Here is a 22,876-nt window from a genome sequence, read left to right as displayed (position 1 = left end):
CCAGACAGCAGCAGAACCATTGCCAGTGGGCATCATTGCTTTTAATGTACCTTTATATGTGCCTCAAGAGAGTCTTTGGCGAATCAATGTGTGGGCAGACAAAGCAAAGAACTCTTTTTGGCATTTATACTATGTTCTTATCGATACAAAAAAATTTCCAAAAGAGATGCTAGACATTGGGGTGAGTGGAAACAGAACTCCGCTACTTCGTGTCTCAACTACTTGAGTTTTGAAGTGCGTCGAAGTTCCGTTTGTGTGTTAAGATTTACCGTCTTGTCAATGCCAAGCCTATTACATTGCTATCAAGGCTTCAATCGGTTCTTCTTACGAGGACAAGGTGGGACTTTTTTTGCACATGCTATGAATTCTGATCGAGAGTCCCAAGCAGGAACAAGAGCAAACAGTCTTGTGGGAGGAAGAATTCTAGCTTATGAAGAGGTTAATGGAGTTTGTGCGAAATACAATTTATGCTTAGTGTATGAAGAACCAACCAATTCCAGAATTAAGTGATATATGGCGAAAGGCTACCAAACAACCTCTCAAATCAGCCATGTAAATTAAAGCAAAGCCGAAGACATATGAGAAGTGTGCTCTCTTCTAGCGGAAGAGGACATTGAATGCACTATGGGAAAGAAAAATAAGTGTGAGATGATAAGTGAGAAAGGGCTAGAGTAGACAGCTTATTTTTGAAGAGTGGGCAATAAGAAAATGGAAGCAATGGGGAGAAAGGGCAGAGAGAGAGAGAGAGAGAGAGAGAGAGAGAGAGAGAGAGCAGGCATTATTGGCATTATCTAGAAAGAGAAAAATGTTGAACTTTTCGATGTAGATTTTAAGGTATGTCTGCTTTGAAGCCGTCAAGGTCGGGGGACAGAGGATCTACACCCTCCATACATTCTCCATTATCCACCCGAATGCAAGTGGATGGCTCGTGGGATTGCTGCCAGCTCAGCAGCCATCATAAAAAACGGTAATTCTCAAACCATTAAAAAAATCGCTCCCAGCCTCCGCTGGGTGCCATGCAGTCGCCTGGATTACAAGGAATGGTACCATTCCCTACCCCATAAACCTGGCACATGCCATGAACTTTGAAGGTACTAAATATTACCATAATCTTTTACTAACCTTTGTGTCTTATAAAGCCCAGATTCAAAAGAGAGAGAATCTACAGCAAGCTTCGCCTTAATTAAATGGCTTGAATTCTGTTTATAGCAGTCCAACAAGCCGCTGTAGGACAATTGCTACCTGTCAAAACATTGTTGCATCTCCATGTGCTCTGTCTCCCCAACTCTTCCTGCTGCAAGGCGCCTATAAATTAATCCCATGCATTGCATCCCCAGACTGCCCGATAATAAGAGCCGCTTCATACAGGAAAACTAACACTAGTACCCAACTATACCAATGGTAAAGTGGATCGCTCTTTCGCCTTCTTCAAAAATGGACTCTACATAGCTGCCCAATCGTCAATGAAGCCAACATCAAGCTTATCCCCAGAAGTAGACATGACTGTATTCAATTGCCAATGACACCTAAGGCCAATTATCAAGCTTTCTTTTTCTTGGGTCTGTGCTTCCTACGTCGCTTCTTCTGAACAGGCATACTTGAGCTACCTAGCTCGGGAATTGTATGCTTTTTTGAGCTGTCTAAGCTTGCATGAGAAGGGACACTGAAAGAGTCTGCATTGTCCTTTGAAGCAATCACAGACCTTGCAAAGCCTCTGGTCGACTCTGGCTGACTTCTTGCTTGCTGATGTTTTCCACGGCTTCGTGACACACTACTTGAGGGAGCTGCAAATTTTGGCGTCTGCAAAACCGACCCAAAAGAAAAAGGCTTCAGAGAAATCTAAAGCTATGAAAGATTTAAATATCTCACATGCAGTGTTTTGTAAATTAGCGCCACACGCATCCGCAACGTGTAAATCCGCATAAACAGGACATCAATGAACCCTGGAGGGCAAGCGGCAAGTACCAACCATGACACAAAAAGGATAGTACCAAAATGACCCGTCCAATACCTGTCTCGCAATACGTTCCGTGATATTCTTTTCCTTTGAATTTGGATGTTGCATTTGGTCATCCAAATTTCGACCCTGACACAAAACACGAGCTATCAGCTTAATAATAGATATGGAAGGCCTAAGCACTTGATACTCACCTTTATCTTGTTATTCGAACCTACTGGATAGTGCCTTTGACTATCCTGCACTAAGTCCTGACATAAAGATGAATGTAATGAGTTTGAGCTGTATTCAGATGATACAGAGACTTTTCAGACTTGCCTTATTTCTGAAAATTGGGCCAGGTCCTTGCTTGCGTGATTTTGAGCTTGATTGTGCGTTGCGTGAGTTTTTCCCAGATTGCTTCTTATTGCTCACTGGAGTATGTTTTGCACTGGGTGTTGCTGTGGTCTTTAATGTTCTTCTAGGTCCTGGCCTGAAACAAACTTAACAGATCTCTCACACAATTCTCTAGACCCTTAGATCGACACTAGCACTGAGACAAAAATCTAGCTCAAAGTTACTTTGAGCTTGTAAAAGTAAATTGATAGCTTGCTTCGGCATTATCATTTGTGCTGTCAGCTAAAAAGAAGTCATCATCACTTATTGCCATAGCTGGATCTTCATCATCATACGTGTCTACAAAAAGAAAAAACCACAAAACACTGCTTCATTCTTCATTCATCCACGTGTATCATGTGGTTCCTGAAAAACATCTGAAACCATTCTTACCGTCTGGCTCCACTCCTGCTGCTTCAGCAGCAGCAAGATTAGCTTTGATCTGCTCTCGCAACCTGCTCCTTTTAGCCAATACTTCCTCATCTTCATTGCCCTCAAAAAGGGAGACATACTTCTCAGTTCTTGGAAAGAACTGCAAGGACCAGCAAAACATTAGATCCATTGAGATGTGGATGGGGAGATAAGGGACTCTTTCTTCACAGAGCTGCTCACAAGGAGCACGTTCAAAGCAAATGATTGGCACAAAAAGCCATACATACAATCTAAAGGTTATGTATCTAACAAAAAGTGCAGCTAACTAAATAATTTATGCCAAGCATGAACTCTCTTTTTGGGGAAAAGGAAACAGAGCTGCACTACATGCAACCGTCCATTTTTCTCACAACTCAACGAATGATGTAACATGCACACAAGCTTTGCATGCCATGTGGACATGTTACGCTTTTAGAGTCCAGGTAGGACTAGGAAAAGCACACGGTAGAAGTGCACACATGAGACAAATTCAATCGCAATTGCAAGTAGACAATACACGAGAGACTCCAGAAAGAGAATGGCGATGACTGTATGCCTCTGTGTGCTGCCCGTGATGAAAGCCAGCATCAAGAGTCTCTTGCCTGATGCCCATCATCTCCCCAGCATCCTACTTATGGACAAGCTCCCTTCGCACCATGTTCGCAAGAGTCGCTGGTGCCCCTCTCCCCTGCACATCCCCCTTCCCACTCGCTTTTTGGAAAGAACTCCAAGGCCCAGCAAATAGATCCATTGACAAGCAGGGCTCGCCTCTCTCTCTCTCTCTCTCTCTCTCTCTCTCTCTCTCTCTCTCTCTCTCTCTCTTACGAAGATGGCTTTCTGTAGAGAGCATCTTCTTCAGCTTACGGAGGATGGATTTGTGATCTTTCATGGGATACGGTGTGCTATTGGTCAGTTATGCACATCCTCACACCAGCTAGAGATCGAGACAGGTGGATTTAGAGGAGTGCCAGCCGAGCAAAGGACCTTTCAGTCGTGTCGGATGGAGCCCAAGACAGAGTTACACTACACATGTCACTGCCCAGTATACTATGAGATACGAGGCCGCTTCCACTAAAGTTTACTTTGGGAAACAAGCATGCATGTGAGATTGAGGTTGTTGGCATTATACACTTGGCGCTTGAAAATGGCCAAGAGCTGATTTTGCATGATGTTAGGTATGTACCTGGCATCAAGAAAAGGGCAGCTAGATGTCAAGGGTTACTGCACTATGTTTGGTGGTGGCTCTTGGAAAGTGCTTAAAGGCTCAATGCTAATTGTAAAGGGCAGCAAGAAGGGAACTCTTTATTACTTACATTAGAAGGCATTACCTGGCAAGTTTTTGGCTGTGACTGAAGTTCTCTCTCACAAGGAGCTTTGGCACAAAAGACTTGGCCATATGAGTGAGAAAGGGCTTGATGTTCTCTCTTCTTTGGGGAAATTTGATGTAAAAGGCTCTGGTCTTGACATTTGTAATGATTGTATTTATGGAAAGCAAGTGAAGTTCTCTTATTCCTCTGGTGTTGCTCGCAAATTGCATGTTCTTGATTTAGTACACTCATGTTTGCACTATGCCTATGAATTCACAGGGAGGTGCACATTACTTTGCGTCTTTCATCGATGATCACAATAGAAAGACATGGGTGTATGTACTAAAGAGTAAAAGTGATGTGCTTGACTCATTTAAGTTTAAGAAGTTTCATGCATTTGTGACCACACAAAAAGGACTTAAGTTAAAAGCTATCAGGACAGATAATGGGGGAGAGTATGTATCACGTGAGTTTAACAGATTTTGTGAGATGCATGGCACTAAGAGGGAATTGACAGCCCCTTATAATCCATCATCTAATGGTCGGCTGAAAGATACAATCGCACAATCTGTGAGAGAGAGATGCATGTTGTCCACAACAAATCTCCCTCAAGAGTTTTGGGGAGAGGCTCTTAAAACTGCAGTTAATGTGCACAATCGCTCTCCGAATCGACCATGGGTTCAAACGAGGTCATGAAGATCATGGCCTTTACACTAAAAAGGCTCATGATGGTAGTCTTATTGTGCTAGTCCTATACGTGGATGATATGCTGATTGCAGGCAAGCATAAGGAAACTTTTGAATGCTTTGAAAAAGGAACCGAATTTAGGTTTCTCTATGAAAGATTTGGGTGCAGCTAAACATATTTTGGGTATGCACATTGCAAGGGATAAAAAGAAGTGTCTTTTATTCCTTTCTCAAGACAAGTACATCAAGAAAGTGCTTGAGAGATTTAGTATGGCTGATGCTAAGCCTTTTTGTGTACCGTTACCACCACACACAAAGCTTAGCAAGCATGATTGCCCAAAAGATAAAGCAGCTACCCATGCTATGAAAAGCATTTTTTATGCATCAACCTACGGTTCTTTGATGTATACCATGGTTGCTACACGACCGGACATTGCTTATGCCAAGGTGGTACAGAACGTATTGTATGTGGCGTACATGTACGTAATGTACGTTGTTCCGTACAAGAAAATACATTATGTACGTAAAAATATGTACTCTTGTAAAAAAACCGCAAAGTACTAAATTTTCTAGGACATTTCCAATAAAAAACAAGAGAGAATGCAACAACTTATAGAGACATTCAAAGACATGTTTTACAAGTCAACCACATATTGAGTAACTACTGCAGAGACTTCAAAGTTAAGACGACATTGATGATTGAACAGGAATATCAAAGCTCAAATGGCTCATGAGATCTGAAATAACAGTGAACAGTGAACACACCAATACTAAAAACATCAAAGTACCACAGGTGATAGCCTACAGGGCCCAAACTATAACAAAAGGCTCATCATAGAGCGTACAAACATCATAAATTAAACCATCCTACTCAAAAGGTAAGTCTATAATATATATAGTAACAGAGAGCACTTAATAGCTAGCTAGCCCATCATCCATGTGATGACCCCATCCTCAAAAGTCATCATCAGATGTAGATGAAGACTCCGCTGAAGAAAGCAAGTTCCCATCCATCTGGACATTGCCCTCTTCGTCGTACTCTGGCTCTGCCATCAAAGACACATGTGCCTGATGTAGATCATCCTGCCTCTGACCAACATCATCCTCTACTGCGTCAGTCGAAGCCTCAATGAGACAAACAACCTCGTTTGCCCGTTTCCGAGAAGAAACGAACAGGAAGCTTCCCTTTACGAATGCTCTCCCTTCGAGCACTCTCTGGGTCTAGAGCATGCTCACGCAGAGGAATAGCCAAAGCTCGTGCGCGTGACCTCGTCACACGTCGATCAACACTCTCCAACTCCCTATGAAGCAGCCGAATAATCTCCTCCTGCTTATTTCTGATTTGCAGCTCCACCTCATTCATAGCACTAGGATCTACCACCATCTTCACGCGTGTTGGGTCTACCTGTTGAAAATCAAGGAAATATAATTTAGTATTTACTAAGTACTCAATGGTGGAGTGTATCACGATTCAATCATTCATGTGAAAAATAGAAGTAGACCTGCTTAGGTGTTCCCAAAGCGTGGTACGCTCACACAAGCCTCATATTTGCTCAGCAATAGACTAACTTCTCTAGTTGAGAAGTGCTGAGACGATTGCAGATCTTCATATGTATCAAGGAATAAGCGCCCCAGTTGCGCAATCCTATAGCAATGAGCATTGAGATTTCACACTTGATAGTGTATATGACAATAGTAGATACAAAAACTACAAGTCTCAAGATTTTCAATTACCTGTGAAAATACTCGTAAAGCCGGGTATGTAAGCGTTGGAAGACCTTGTCTCCCAAAATTTTGCCACCATGTAAAGGAAACTTGGAAGCCTCTCGTCTCAACACCATAGCTTTAGAAAAGGATGGTCCTAAATTATTCATGAACCTGATCATCTCTGCATCAATCTCCAGCTAATTGTCAGTGTCGTACATCATATTGATGTAATCATCCTTGGGCTTCAAGAGACTCCTCTCATGGAAAAGCTCTGGCGTCTGTAGAAAGGATGAAGCAATGCACCCATCCCATGAATGGGACGACTCATAAAGGTCCATCGCCTTTCTACAATGGCCAAGATATCATCTCAGCTGAAAATTTAAGCAATGAAACAAAGTTCAATTGGGTCACGCCGCAAATTGCAATGACAACAAAAAGATTTGCAATGAAAGCAATAATCAATTTCAAAAGACAAATACTTACTAGTCCTGTGTCAAAGACTTGCACTCTGTAATGTGTCTCTTCATCTCTATGAAGAGATGGTATACTAAGCCCAATGTAGAGCCCTCCATGTCTGTGACTCGTAGAAGCACATACACTGGCTGCAATGCCACTGTCAAACTTTGATCCTGTGTCCATAAGGACTCATCGAGCACCGTCTCTATATGTATTTAGTGGACTCCGTCTACAAGTGATGCATCAATCTCCACTTTGGGTCCACGATTGTCTGAAGAAGTGGATCCCTCAATTTGAAGAGTCTCTGTAACACTAAATACATATAAGCAAACCTAGTCTTCGAGGGCCGCACCATGTCAAGTGTATTGTGGCTCTTGAAGATAGCTAAAGCTTGATGTTTTTTGCGGAAAAAGATGGCCATCTTAGTGGCATTTGTGACAATAGGCACTACCCAAGGCAACTTGCCTATATCCTCCATAAGTAAGTCAAGACAATGCGCAGCACATGGAGTCCAAGAAATTTGAGGGTAAGCTGCCTCGACCATTTCACGCATAAGCTTACAATTTGAGGCGTTGTCAGTCACAACCTGTATCACATTCTCTGGCCCAATCTCCTCAATAGCTTACTTGATGTGCCCAAAGATAAACTCACCTGTGATGCAATCTCCGGCCTTCCCTGCATCCACAACGCGTAAGAAGTATGTGCCAAGACAAGACGACACAAGAATATTAATGATGTGCCGCCTACAAACATCACTCCAGCCATCCGATATGATGGTGCACCCAAATTGATCCCAACCTGCCTTGACCGGGACCAAGGCCTTATCTATCAAAGCCTTCTGCTCATCAAGCACTGTAGTGCGCATCTTCCTATACTCACATCTTCCTATACTCCACCCTTGACCATGAATCTGTGTAACCAACATAAGCTATAGCCCAGACCATCCTCTTCCACTGATCTGTCCTCAAAACATTGAAGGAGATGTTGCACTCAATGAGACTACGAGCAATCATCTCAGCAACCTCTTGACACTCCTTCACCCAAGAAAAAGAGTTCACACGCGAAGGCAGGGTGCTTTGCCTACATGCATCCATATCACCTTCATCCTCCTCCTCTTGCACAACTCAAGCCCTCTTTCTACTAGAACCAGCAGTGGGCTGCTCCTCTTGAACCTCGCAAGATGAACCACCGAAATCCCCAATAAGAGTATCACGAAGAGCATCCTGTGTGTGTTGTCCGCCTGTATTTTTTCTTGGTGTTGATACTTTTTTATACTTCTCTGCAATCAGCTTGGCCTAATATCCTGTGTCACAAACTGATGATGTGGCAAGGACCCCAGAATTGCGTCGACAGGCTAACTGTACGGACAGTCCGAGAAAATGTGCCACAATCATGGCAATTGTACGGACAGTAGCTGTACAGACCCGCTTTTTGCGCTGATTTGCGACGCAAAGTCTGAGAGTGAGTACCTGCAGGCCCATTGTACTTTGCTCAAAGATTAATATAGAAATAAATACCGAAAGGGGCGTCAATTTTTGAGGCTAATAGCTCTTGGCATGAAACTACGCCGGGCCGTGTCGTCTTTGTGAACTGTTTTAAAGTGAATCCTGCTGTATTGCGGTAGAATCTTGACTTGGGGTGTCCAAGTTTGTTACAGTGGTATCAGAGCACAGAAAGATTCTTCTTCTATGGAGGATTCGATCCTTTTGCAGCACACACAGCTTTTGGAAAAGAATCTTCGTGCCCCGACCCCGGACCCCGGCACGCTCCCGTCTTCATCACTCTGTCTTACAGGGCATAAAGCCATAAAGAATCCCAGATTACGCATGGGTTCTCGTGAAGAGATCTGACAGAGATGACACCTCTCAGCGGGAAGGCAAACAAAAGTTGAAAATCCAACGCGGGAATTGAAGAAAAGAATGAAGATTTGGGCAAAAAAAAATCGAACAAGTTTGCCAGAAAGGAGTACAAACATCAACTGCAGATTGGCATATGTGTGAAAAAATTGATTAAGTACTCCAGGGACCCGAGATTGACGAAACACCTGAAGAATTACCCGATTGATAAGATTTACTCGAGCTTCTCCTCTCAGGTAGGGAGGAAAGCCGAAAAGACAAACGAATGCAGAAAAGCGGAACCTGTACTAGCAGAAAGGCATGGATAAGCACTCTTGAAAAGAAGCACTTCTATAGAGCCAACCAATATAACTTCCTCGAAGACAAGAGCAAGAAAACAAAAGAATTTAAAGAAGGTGGACAATCGATTAAATTTGAATCCTTTTCTCGGTTCCGAGATGCTCCGAGGGCTTTGGCCTTAATTCAACAATTTGACATAGCCTTCTCTGGAGAGCACTACTCAGAGCACTCCAAGATTAGGAGGGCTACATCTTTCTTCAAAGGAAATGCTCGAACATGGTGGTCCACTCTTCTTCTGAGGAAGGAAGCTCCAATTAATGGTTGAAATTCAAAAGGCTCTTTATTTCTTCTTGGCTGACTAGGGAGTACGAACGAGATATACGAACCGCTTGGAATCATCTTTGGATGACCCAGGGAGATGCTTTGGATGCTTATTGTGAGAGATTTTGGAACTCTTTTCTATTGTAAGGTGCAGCGGAAGTGAATGTTGAACTTTGCTCAAGATGAGTGCTCCGAACTGTGCTCAAGGGTTCCTTCTACTTACAGAAGGGAGAGCCTTCCATTCCTTTACTGAGAGAGTGCAAATGATCACACATAAAGTGGATAAACACTGTGAATGAAGGTGTTGAGACTGAGAGATAGAGAGAGAAGAATACGACACCTAAATGTTGTCAAACCCTCCTCCGAAGGTCCCTCTCTATGGCGAGAGCGGTCTACTATTGATTGCACAAATCTCTACAATGCTTTGGACTTGCCGACGATGTCGACGACGATGAGGACGACGAAGAGACGCCGGACGGGCTGAAATCTGAAAACGCTAATGGCTGAAATCTGCAAATCTTTATCTGCTGAATTCTGACTCTATGTCGGTGACGACGACGATGCAACGACGACGCGCTGAAAACGGAGATGCTGAAATCTGCGTTTTCCGGGCTGAATCTGCAAACTTTGGCTGATCTAACCGTGCGGCGAGGATCTGTTGCGGGAAGGTGAGATCTGCGAGGTTTGGTGACCATTCTGCTGTGTCTAAATGGTGAAAACTGAAAACGCTGATGCTTCTAGTTGTTCTGTCGCGGCGAATCTGCAAAAAGCTAGGCTGTCCTGCTGATCAAAAAACGCTAGGGCTGATCTGGGGTCTATTGTAAAAAACGCTAGGTAAACTGTTGCTTGGTGATCTTGCCTATCCAAGAACGCTTAGACTTGAAGATGGGACTTCTTATTGGTTGAAAACGTTGGGTTGACTGCCGGGGGGTCTTACTGAGAAGGTGCACTATCCGATGTCTGGTCCCTGCTGCCTCTTCTGCCAGAAAGTGCTAGCGCTAGGGTTTCTTATATACTTGCTTGTCAAAATTGCCCTACCCAGTTTCCCAACAAAAGTCACTTAAAAATAATGAGTGAAAATTGGCTAAAATAGGGAAAATAGGTCTATGCACTGTAAAAATGCTCCTCATGTTGTGTGCAACCAGAGGATATCCATCTACTCAAGCGCCTGGACATGCACGGTCTACGAACACACTCACAAAAGTGCCAGAACACTTCCTAATCTAACTGAACTGAACCCATGTCATGAAGTAGCTTGTCGACGTACACATAGCGTTAGATGTGCACGTGACATCCCCTCCTTTTCAAAGTGAGGTACTGGTACTGATTTGTATGACGTCGAGGGAGATCGCCAACAGCGTTTGGAATCCTGGAAAGGACTCTTCGCCGGCCCACTCTGATGCGTGGGTCACGCGATACTTGAACTTCATAAAGGTCTGGAACGCTTGCTTCTTTGGGCCGCGCCGAAAGCAACAAAGTAATCTGTGGCTCCTTCAATGCTTCAACTTCGTCTATAGTCATGCGTCTACCTACTTCAAGAATCTCCGAGGATGAAAATTCCTGAAACCACTTCCAACACAAAAACATGAACATACCCATTCCATGTAAAGTGACTGGAAAAATTCTAGTCTTCTTTAAAGACTGTGCATGCAATGTAGATGAACATATAAACGGAGTGCCAAACCGTTCATCAAACACACGCAAACAATGGAATCGAAACTTGACTTTCAGATCTAAATCAATCATTTGTAGCAAATCACAATGGAAATGTTTATGCTTGATGCTCAATCTTTCTTGTGCTCTTTCGGATACTGTGTCATGCCAAGGAAGAGACATGGAATGAGCAAAGGAAGAGACATGGAATGTAAATTCCTTGAATCCAAACATTTCATCTTTTCATGAGTAATCTGCATACATCTGTGCTCATTCATGAGTGAATCGTGCTCATCGTACAATATGTCATGCCTACGAAAAGGGATCACATAAAGACGGTGACTAAAATACAGGAAACCATCACGAATGAAACACTCGAACAATGCGTGCTGACTAATCATTCGAACATATAATACTTCCTGTGGGGGTTCTTTGGACCTCGACTCGAGAGCCAAGATCGGTTCTTCGTAATCGATCGAATCTGCAATGAGGTTAGCTTCACTAGAAAAAGTATCAACTAAACCATCATCCTTGTGAACAATCACATCATTATCCTGCAAATCATCATGCTCGTGAATAATCACATCCTGATCACGCAAATCATCATGCAAATCATGTGTATCGTGCTTTGGAAAAGAAGAGACTGAAAGAGTCTCCTTTTCCCGATTCTCTTCAATCTGCTCCTACACATTAGAAAAAATTAGGACCAACTCTTGCATGTGTTGGTCTTTCTGTGCTTGTTTATCTTCGGCCGCCAAGCGCGCTTGCTCACGCTCACGCTCCAAGTGTAAGATGCAACGGAAGTGAATGTTGAACTTTGCTCAAGATGAGTGCTCCGAACTGTGCTCAAGGTTCCTTTTATTTACGAAAGGGAGAGCCTTCGGTTCCTTTAGTGAGAGAGTGCAAGTGATCACAAACAAAGTGGATAAACACTGTGAATGAAGGTGCTGAGATTGAGAGATAGAGAGAAAAGAATACGTTACGAGAATGTTGTCAAACCCTCCTCCAAAGGCCCCACTCTCTATGGCGAGAGCTGTCTACTATTGATTGCACAAATCTCTGTAATGCTTGGCCTTGCCGACGATGTCGACGACGATGAGAACGACGACAAGACGGGCTGAAATCTGAAAACGCTAAGGGCTGAATCTGCAAATCTTTATCTGCTGAATTCTGACTCTATGTCGGTGACGACGGCGATGACGACGACAATGCAACGACGACACGCTGAAAATGCAGATGCTGAAATCTGCGTTTTCCGGGCTGAAACTGCAAGCTGTGGCTATCTGACCGTGCGGCGAGGATCTGCTGCGGGAAGGTGAGATCTGCAAGGTTCGGAACTTATACTGCGGTATCTGCGTGCTGAAAACTGGAAACGCTGGTGCAACTTGTGGTCTTGTTGCGGAGAATCTGCAAAACGCTAGGCTGTCATGCTGATGCAAAAACGCTAAGGCTGAATGTTGTGCAGATGCAAAAACGCTAGGTGTCCTGCTGTGATCTACTAATGCCGAGGCTGATCTGCCATGCAAAAACGCTAAGGCTTGGTGATGGCTGAAAACGCTGGGCTTTTGCTGATGAAAGACACAAGGCTTGCTGCCGGGGGGGGGGGGGGGGGGTCTTGCTGAGAAGGTGTCTCTTGAACAAGGTGTTCCTGCTGCCTCTTCTGCCAGAATCCACTAGCGCTAGGTTTTCTTATGTACTTGGCTTGCTAAATTGCCCTACCTAGTTCCCAACAAAAGTCACTTAAAAACAATAAGTGAAAATTGGCTAAAATAGGGAAAATAGGTCTATGCACTGCAAAAATGCTCCTGATGGGTTTTGATTGTTATCTGATGGTCATGCTGTGTGCAACCAGAGGATATGCATCTACTCTTAAGTGTCTAAACATGCACGGTATGCGAACACACTAACAAAAGTGCCAGAACACTTCTAAAGCTAACTGAACTGAACCCATGTCATGAGGTAGCTTGTCCATGTACACATAGGGTTAGATGTGCACGTGACACCAAGGCTACCCTTATGTCTTCGGCCGCCAAGCGCGCTCACGCTCTATGGCTGCCATTCTTTCTTCGGCCGCCAAGCGCGCTTGCTCACGCACACGCTCTATGGCTGCCATTCTTTCTTTGTGCTCGTGATCCCATTCTGCTTTTCTTTCTTCACGCTCACGAGCCAATTCTGTCTTTCTTGCTTCGTGTTCTATTTTCCTGTCCATCATCATCTTGTCGAAAGCCTCCATAGGAGCTGGTGCAATCCTAGATGGGGAAGGGGGAGGGTCAGAAAAACCTCCTGGTGGGAAAAATTCTTCTTCACCACTGCCATGCTCATCACCTCCATGTGAAGTATCCATTCCGCTTCGGTGACCAAGGGATCATTCCCCCACAAAGTTCCTTGAAAGATGCCGCAGCAAGACATCGAGCACAGAAAGCTCTCGACCTCTATTCAGACACCGACTTCAAAGTCGAGGTCCTCAGGGTTTCAATAACCCGGGAAAAAAAAAAAAGAAATAGCAGAAATTACAAACATCTTCTTGCAGAAAATTAAAGCTTTGTAGCACTATTTGGAGTCTGCAAAGGGAAGGATGCACAACTAGCTAGCATGTAGGTCTCATAACAAAGCCATCCAATGGCAAGGAAAGCCCTTACTTAGCCGCAAAAACTTGCATAAGCCGGACGAGGTTACGACGAGCATGGCAGGTAACATCACAAAATTTCAAAGTTTTTTTCTCTTTCCAGCTGGAATAAACTGGTAGAGCCAAATGGACTCAAACTTTGTGCTCGAGCAGTCGACAAGGAAGTGGTTGAGCCAAGCTTAGGTTTATATATACCTAGATGAATCCAGGATAAGCCCAGATTCACCCTTGAAGGAAAGTGCAAGGTATAGACCCATGGTAGTCACCCACAAGACGATATAACCATCAGCTCCATCATGCATAGTATTGACTAAATACCACCACATCCCCACTAACGTCGTCAGTGCCCAATAGTGGGTGTAGAACTAGGTACTAACATATGCTCCCCAACACAACACACACCACACGCACACACATATGAGCATACATCACCATACAAGGGAGGCCTGGCTTATCCGTGTGCACGTCATCAAACAAGGAAAATTGACAGAGGAATGTCATAAGGTTTGCAATTTCATGATTGACATGGTTTTTTCTTACCCTGTGAGTGAGTTTGTATTGCAAGCAATCACGCAACGGTTTTTGAGACGTAATTTTTGATGCACTCAATATTGGGAGTATAAGTATGTAAATCAACGACCACCTGTCTTTTCTCGTCAAAGCCAAAAGCATATTTTACATATCCCACGCTATTATGAGAGGAGACCAAGGACCGAAGCTCTCCAAGAGACGGAAGCTCTCCAAGGGATCTTCTTCTCTCTGATTTGTTAACCTTTTGCAGCGTCAGCTAATTGTCAAGGGATTATTTTCACATGCATGTAAGGCATGTGATGGCAAGATTCCCTTCCAAGGCTTGGCCACTCAAAATGGAAAGATTTTACCTCATTTGAGGACGCTTTCCAAGCAAGCATGATTTCCATTATGTCTATTTTTTATTGTATGGCCTAGGAGCCAGCTAGAACCCATTAGATTGTCCAGGATCTGCAATGGATATTCAATGCACCTGCTCTCAGCATTGGGCAATCTAAGGTATGCTTTGTCAATGCAATTATAACATGTATAAATTGCAGGTACTTTGTATGTCACAAATCAGCCCTATAAGTGAGGCACATTACACAAAACAGCCCTAAGAGTGGGGTGCCCTTTTTTTTTAAAGCCAAGGAATTGGATAACTCAAAAGCCAAAGGTCAGACAAATGAAAAGCCAAAGGTCAAACGAATGAAAAGCCAAGGGTCAAGGGCACTCAAAAGGTTAGGCGCTATCTATATAAAGACTCCTTTGAGAGCATGTAAGGAAGAAAAATGGAGCGTCAGTTTTTGAGCAATCTCTTTGAGTATTTGTGAAGACGATAAAGGCTTTGAGCTTTCTTGAAGATGAAGAAGGCTTGAGCACTTCTGAAGATGAAGAAGGCCTTGAGCTCTTGTGAAGATCAAGAAGGCCTTGCGCACTTGTGACACCAACTTGTATGGTCCATTTTTTGCAATATAAAAGAAATACCCTTCGGGGGGGCGCATCTTGAGAGCCAACACTTCTAGGGAAAGAGCTCCGCCTTCCTGTGCCTTGTGTTTGCTCTCTCTCTCTCTCTCTCTCTCTCTCTCTCTCTCTCTCTCTCTCTCTCTCTCTCTCTCTCTCTCTCTCCATGTTTAAGTGTTTGCTATTGTGATTCAACATCTGCTCTTGACGTACAAAAAAGGGTTCAGTGGTATCACAGCTCAAACGATTATTCTTCTACAAACAATCCAATCTTTCCGACAGTAGCAAAGCGCGATGGCTTCAAAGTCAACCTCATGCAAAGATGAAGAGGAGAAAAACATCAATGATGTGCACAGCGCGGATGCCCTTGAATTGTTGTGAATTCACCAATATATATGGTTGAGATGTTTTTGCATTCTATTCAAATTTCGCCACACCAAAAGTTATCTATATCTCCAGGATCATAGTACAGGAGATTGCACATGTGCCCATATACTTTTCATCACGATTGACCATCTAGAACGTGCGCAAATTAGGACTGAATTTTCACGCATTATCTACATGGAAACATTACCTTCTTGAAGCTAATTTCACAATTCATACTGATCATCATAGTTTGAGATACTTCTTATCACAACCGAAGCTGTCGGACAAACACATTAGATAGGCAAATCTTTTGCCTTTCATTTTTTAGATTGTTAATGTAGAGGAGAAGAAGAATGTTTTATCTCGCAGAAGGTAATGTTTCCATGTAGATAATGCGTGAAAATTCAGTCCTAATTTCACAATTCATACTGATCATCATAGTTTGAGATACTTCTTATCACAACCGAAGCTGTCGGACAAACACATTAGATAGGCAAATCTTTTGCCTTTCATTTTTTAGATTGTTAATGTAGAGGAGAAGAAGAATGTTTTATCTCGCAAACCGCAAATTTCAACAATCATTGTTATTTTTCATCATGATTTGGATTACATGCGACAACAATATGATATAGATCTCGATTTTCTGAGCATTTATGATAGCTTACAGGATGGTAAGGCTGTTCACGATATGCTCTTAAGAAGAACTTTTTTTATAAAGACGACCAAGTTGTGTGTCACGCCACAACATAGACAACAAGTGTTGATTAAATGTTATAATCCACCTTTTTCAAGGTATCATGGGATTGAGGCTACATTAAAATCAGTAGATGCTTCTTTTGGCCTCAACTCAAGGCAGACGACACTTTTATGCATATATGCTTGGTATGCCAAAAAGTGAAGTATGACACACATAAAACACCACAACTACTGCTACCTTTGCCGATTACAGATCGACCATGGGAGAGTATTGCTATGGACTTTAATTCTTATCTTCCGAAGACACTAGGTGGGCATGATGGCATATGGATTGTTAGCAGGCTCATTTTTAACCCTGTAAAAAAGACGATTAAAGCAAATCATTTAGAAACGTTGTTCATTACTCAAATCTTATATCCCATGGGATGCCTTCTTCTATTGTTTCAAATAGAGATCCCAAGATAACCATCTTGTTTGCAAACTCTATGTGAGAATTTGGGGACTACATTGAAGTTCTCTTCAGGTTATTTAAGGGTCGAAACCAAGTCAAAGAAGTTCCTTCTAGAGTCAACCCAAAACCTTCATATTGAGGATGGAAATCGGTTACATGTTCCGCCCTCAACACTTGTTTGAAGATCGAAACATGGGCATACGGATCTCCCGATCCACTCTACTTTTTGGGTACGCACTTCGCCACTTGAGATGGTCGCATGCATCTGGATTCCGCAACCATCCTCACCACCCCTGGTCCTCCTTATGTGGTCTCTCTAGGTTCATATTCTCTTCTTGGCACTATAATGGGTATCCTATCCTCCATGCGTTCATCAAGTTGATCTCATGTAATAGTCTGTTCTTTTCAACCACAAACAGGTGAGAGACCACAAATTTAAGGTGTTATGTTTCAGACCACAAATCCTTGTGGGACAGATATCTGCCATTGGTGGAGTTTGCCTATAACAACACGTTTCGGTGCCTTTAACAATGTTGAAGGTGGTAAGAAACTTCTGCCTATCTTGTGCACCAAAGATAAGATTTTTGAGGCACATTGCATTGTGGAGGATCTTGACACCTCATTTTCCAAGATAAAGGAGGCTTTGCAAAAGTCTCAAGAAAAACACAAAAAGATAGTCGATAAACATCGCAGAAACCTGCGGCTTGAAGAGAATGATTGGGTGCTACTCAAGTTTGAGAAAGCACGCCTCAGAAAGAAAAAGGGCTAAGAGAGGCTTTATCCAAAGCTGAGAGCGCGATACTTTTGCCCTTTCCAAATCAGTGAGCAAATCAATGATATTGCTTTCAGATTGAAGCTGCCAAATCATTGGAAGATTCACAATGCTTTTCATGTGAGTCTTCAGAGTTCTTTTAAAGGACAAGTGCCAGAGGATATGATTGCTGACGAGCAACCTGAAGTTGAGGAAACGAAGGAAATCCTTCACCCCAAACTGATAATGGCACGCAATGAAAGAAAGAACAAAGGAAGCCAATCCAGAAATATTTGGTCAAGTTTCGAGATTATCTGACCTTGGATGCCAAATGAATGGAGGACAAGGACTTGGCACATACTTGAGCCTTTTGGATTGGCTCCTACATTGCCACCAAGAGTTCAGGATAATACATAGAGGAGAGCTACTCCACTCTCTTGTCGCAAATCAACACAAATGATTAATAGTGGTTTTTATTGGCTGGTTGTTATCCTTTCAGAATTGAGAGAGAATCACTCTTGTTGCAACTTTCATCAAAATATATAGTGATGGCAGAGTGTCGTCGGCTCAGCATCGCTAATGTCTTACTATTTGACTGAGTATGATTGGATGGGAAGACCACAACATTCTATCTTAATGATCTACTAATTCATCAAAGACATCCATGGAGTTTGAGTTAGAACTCAATGTAATGATTAGTATGGATAAATCTAGTGCATCAAAAGTTCCAATTTGGATATACTAATTCTTCAAAGACATCCATGGAGTTTGAGTTAGAACTCGATGTGACGATTAGTATGGATAAATCTAGTGCATCAAAACTTCCAATTTGCATCAAGACAATTGTCAGAGATCGATGTGATGGCTAATATTGCTACTCCAGGAAATCAAAAGTTCTGACAAGGACAAGATGACTAGATAGAAATCTGATTGATTCCAATGTATCAAAGATATCCGAAGACTGAACTGGATGTGATGGCTAGTCTGATTCATTCTAGTGCATATGGAGCATTTAAGAGTTTGAAATTGAACTTCATATTTATGCCTAAACTTGTTCAAGACAAATATATGTGATGCATGCCATAAGGTTTGTACCATTGATGCATTTATTTAATTGATTGATTAATTGATCGATATTGTTGCGTTATCCTTGTTCAGTTTTGCAAATGCAATCGAGGACAATTACTATTTTTTCAATGGGGGCGGAGCGGGGGGGGGTAAGTGAGGCACATAACACAAATAAGCCCTAAAAGTGGGATGGCCTTCTTTCTATAAGCCAAGGGACTAGATAATTAAAAAGCCAAACAAAGGTTGGACAAATGGATAGCCGAAGGTCGGACGATTGAAAAGACAAAGGTCAAACAAATTAAAAGCCAAAGGTCGGACAAATGAAAAGCCAAGGGTCAGGGGCACTGAAAAGGCTAGACCGGTACCGATATAAAGACTCCTTCGAGAGCATGTAAGGAGGAAGAATGGAACGTCAATTTTAGGGCAATCTCTATGAGCATTTGTGAAGATGACCAAGACTTTTAGCTTTCTTGAAGACGAAGAAGACTTGAGCAATTGTGAAGATGAAAAAGGCCTTGATCTCTTGTGAAGATCGAGAAGGCCTTGAGAACATGTGACACCAACTTGTATGGGCCATCTTTTGCAATACAAAAGAATTCAAGGGCGCTCGTCTTGAGGGCCAACACTTCTAGGGAAGAAACTCCGCCTTCCTATGTCTCGTGTCTGCTTTGTGTGTGTGTGTGTGTGTGTGTGTCAGCTATTGTGATTCACCATCTGTTCTTAACGTACAGAAACAGTTTCATTGTGTGTTTCCACTATGGAGTACAACTCGACAAGTTCAAAAATAAATAAAAATTTTGTCAAGCTTGCATGAAGTAAGGCTATCACAGCTTAGCCCATGCATTTTATCATGCATGCCATGTGAATGTCTAATGAAGAATCAAAAACCTTTGAGCACAGAAGCTCGACACATTTTTATTCTTGAGATGTCGCTATCTGAAGCAAGGCTTCCTATTTTATGATTATGGCATGGTGGCTTTAAAGTTTGAGACATGCTATCAACATACAAACATGGAGGGGCTTCGCCTGTGTATATAAAAAGCTATCCAAGGAGTACTCGCATGAACCCAAGGGGCTTACACAATACTTCGGACCTCTCTAAGTATATCAAAATTCATGGCTATGAGCCGAATTCAAAAATAAAAGCAAGGCTTATCACCTTCGAAGTGGTATTTCAATTGGTACTACGTTTCAAAGACTGAAAAATCCATAGAACCAAAATTCATTCTCGAGCGAGTATCTGCTTTTGGATTTGGAGACAACAAGCACAGGACGGGCAACAAGGTTGAAAAATTTCATGTTTTATTTGTTTTTTTCTACATTTTTAAACTTTAACTTAAAAAGATTCCTAATTTGCATGCAAGGTGCTTTGAAGGCAATAACTGGAAGCAAGGCTTCCTCCCCATGCCATTGCCCCGCTCATTGATTTACGATCTACGACACGGTACCAGGGAGGGCATGGAAATTGGCATCCTTGGGATACAAGTTTGCATTTTATATACGACAAGGTCAACGCCAGTTCCGGTCTCATGTCGAACGCTTAACCACACATAAATTCCCCCGTCTTTTGCAAGAGCAAAACCTAAAAAACAACCTCTATCATCACTCGTACTCATCAATCAGTGTTTATATATACATGATGAATTTCCTCTTACCTATCACATACTAAATAAGCCTTGGTGGACTTACATGCCATCTTTCGCCTCGACAGCCAATTGGACTAACATTTCTCTCCTCTTCAGACAAGCTCATTAGGATGTGTAAGAACATATGCATTGTTGGCCCCTTATTGAGACCATTTATCCCCTCTATCAAGACCCTCCAATAAAATGAATGTACTTCTGAAGATAGTCCTTTGATTGCAATTAAATCATGTCAACTGGCCATCAACTCCTACTTTTCTGTTTATAAGTGGATCACAATGAAAAACAGCATTCAAATTCTCCGTGCATAAGCAAATTACGTGCAGCCTAAAGCATGCTAATGTGCAATCAATTTTACTAAGCCTCTACTCTACTTACTCTCACATACTCGAGGTCTTCTTTGAGTTGCGCAAGTTGTGTATTCAGATCTGGATGCTCCTTCATTGCATCAGCCTCTGTAGCATTTGTGCCTTCCAGGAGTTTCTCTAATTGCTTGATACGACGCTCTATCTTTCTCCTCTCTACAATTAAGAAACTCTCTACAATTAAGAAACTGTATGTTCTGAAACCATTGAACTACAGGCAAAAAATTCACCTTCTACAAGTTTCTTACCAAAAAACTTGACTTTGTGGTAACGAAGAGCCATTTTTCGTTCAAGTTCAGCTCGCTGGTGTTCTTCTCCTTGATTTTTTAAGTCCTCCAAGCGCTTTTTCTGAACATCTTGCACCTCGGCAGGTAAATTCTGTCACCCAAGATTTACTTTCAGAGTTGAGCTTAGGATTTGCATAGAACACATAAAAAACTACTTGCCACGTTGATGTCTAACAAGATTATGGCCTGGGATTACACAGCATTACAAAAAATACATGTGAAGAAGTCAAAGACCAAGTTTTATGCTAGAGCTAGAAACGACGGAAAACATGAAAAGACCTCTGCCCTTAAAACCAGGAGTACTGGAAGCAAAAGATTATATGGAAGGCATTGCAACTGTTCACAAAGTATGTTAGAGTTACATGCTGTGTTTGAGCATCGATTCGAGGGCTTTGAAGAAACCTTTTTCAACAAGCGTTCAACGGCACGAATTTGGTTCTTGATGGAAGGCTTCTTCTTTACTTTTCCTTTGTCCAGCGAGCGCTTTGCACCGAGCCCCTGCCTGCCCCTGCCGCTGTCACGCTTAGGCTTAGCAGACCCTCTGCGCTTTTGGTAGCCTCCATGAGCCATAAGTGTCACCTGTGCCACAAGACAAAAATAAGAGCATGCAAGTCGTGCGATTGATATTGATCAGAGTCTGTACAACAAGCATACCGTATTACTCGGTATAGGAAAGACGTTAGCACGTCAAGTTGTTGGCAATCGCTAGCAACAAGCCGATGGTGACAGTAAGCGCAGTGCAATGTGTGCACGCGCGGCGTGTGCGCGTGTGTTGAGAGAAGAAGACGTCGTAGGAAACTATCCAAAGATCTACCCAACAACCAATTGAACTCAAGACGTGTTGTGTGTGTGTGTGGGTGTGTGTGTGTGAGAGAGAGAGAGAGAGAGAGAGAGAGAGGAAGAAGAAGAGAGTTTTAACATCGTAGGAAAGTATCCCAAGAGACCTTAAAGATCTAGCCGACAAGGAGTTGAAATAGAGAGAGAGAGAGAGTGTGTGTGTCGAACTCGGGGAATGTTGTAGCGTATGGGCTGTAGTCTTCATTTTGGCCTAGGTTTTTGCCTTGGCCGAAATTAACTTCAATTGTAACGTATAGTTACAAGAAAGAGAGAGAGAGAGATTGAGCGCGTCTTGCCCGGGAACAAGCACTCGTTTATATTGATAAAGGAAACTTGCAACTGGATTCTTGGCACACACGATATGGGTTCACACCAAGGCCGTCCGGTCACACACCACACCTCCCCCCTTAGGGAGAAAAAGATGGACATCTTTTTATAATTTTGGGATAAGAATAGACTCGACAAGAGGACCAACTCCGACCCCTCATCCGGGGGGAGTGATCATACAACGGCTTGGGGACTAGGGACTGAACTTGGGAGCTACACTCGACATCATACAGAACATCATCAAGGCACGGAACTCATAAATCTTGCTTATGCAAACATTAAGTCGCTATCCCAGTAATGGACAAGACGAGGCAGAACAAACTAGGGACTGGGCACGATATTTTTGCGACAGACATCAATTTCCATTAGGGAGTTTGGTGGGATCATGATCATTTAATCAACAAAAACTAATGCTAAAGGTAAAAGGATGATTACTAAGAAAACTTGCCACTACCACTGGAAATAATGGGCACCTCTGCAACAATGCAACCAAGCTGCAGCGAGTCCCTTTCTTGATGGTTCCATCGTACCCAGGATGTGAGGCAGCATTATACAACTGAGTTCGAATGTGATAACGGTATCTGCCAAAAGCTATCGCAAAAATCCAAATGCACAAAGAGGTGGGTGAGTGAAGTGGGTTTTGTGTTCTCTAGGCTTGAACGAGCTGCAGACCTGCTTTGTACATAAGCTTTGCTACTTGTGACCATGGATTTTGTATCATCATCATCATGTGGGCTTTGATAGTGACCTCCAGCTCCAACTCTTCATCTTCATTGCACTGTCTGAAACATGTCTTGAGCTCAATGGGACTCCATTGAAAAAAGTATGGCCTGCAATTTGCGTAAGGCTCTGAAGAAGGGAAGTCACATGAGCGCAAAAAGCGTACCGTTTTTGTTTGATAATTGTGCATGATAGACCTCTCCTTGGACTTCTTGTGCACAATATGTGAAGTGTGTGTGCGAGAGCATGTATGTGTGT

General features: G+C 42.7%; 1 protein-coding gene and 1 long non-coding RNA gene across 2 annotated transcripts; both read right to left on the bottom strand.

Annotated features, from left to right (window-relative positions):
• Window positions 1–959: 959 nt before the first annotated feature.
• Window positions 960–21,544, bottom strand: LOC147437079 (uncharacterized). Its single transcript, XM_086486527.1, has 10 exons — window positions 21,389–21,544; window positions 21,137–21,313; window positions 20,696–20,825; window positions 20,461–20,603; window positions 2,726–2,864; window positions 2,518–2,632; window positions 2,276–2,429; window positions 2,152–2,208; window positions 2,012–2,086; window positions 960–1,800 (listed from the first exon to the last, which is right to left on the bottom strand). The coding sequence occupies exons 2-10, from the start codon at window positions 21,302–21,304 to the stop codon at window positions 1,540–1,542; spliced, it is 1,242 nt and encodes a 413-aa protein (XP_086342653.1). The 5' UTR covers window positions 21,305–21,313; window positions 21,389–21,544; the 3' UTR covers window positions 960–1,539.
• LOC147437080 (uncharacterized) lies at window positions 2,878–12,617 on the bottom strand. The gene is made up of 3 exons (XR_015184815.1): window positions 6,471–12,617; window positions 6,239–6,381; window positions 2,878–6,141 (listed from the first exon to the last, which is right to left on the bottom strand). It is a non-coding gene; the product is annotated as an uncharacterized LOC147437080 (long non-coding RNA).
• Window positions 21,545–22,876: the final 1,332 nt, after the last annotated feature.

Source organism: Adiantum capillus-veneris, chromosome 17, assembly GCF_014529385.1.
Source record: "Adiantum capillus-veneris isolate H3 chromosome 17, ASM1452938v2, whole genome shotgun sequence".
Classification (NCBI taxonomy): Eukaryota; Viridiplantae; Streptophyta; class Polypodiopsida; order Polypodiales; family Pteridaceae; genus Adiantum; species Adiantum capillus-veneris.
This window is presented reverse-complemented; position numbering and strand designations above follow the sequence as displayed.

Coding starts and splice junctions, on each gene's coding strand:
- LOC147437079 (XM_086486527.1), bottom strand. CDS start 21,304: ATGGCTCATGGAGGCTACCAAAAGCGCAGAGGGTCTGCTAAGCCTAAG. Junction 2,209..2,275: donor GCCCAATTTTCAGAAATAAG/GCAAGTCTGAAA, acceptor TCTTTATGTCAG/GACTTAGTGCAGGATAGTCA. Junction 2,087..2,151: donor GTTCGAATAACAAGATAAAG/GTGAGTATCAAG, acceptor GTTTTGTGTCAG/GGTCGAAATTTGGATGACCA.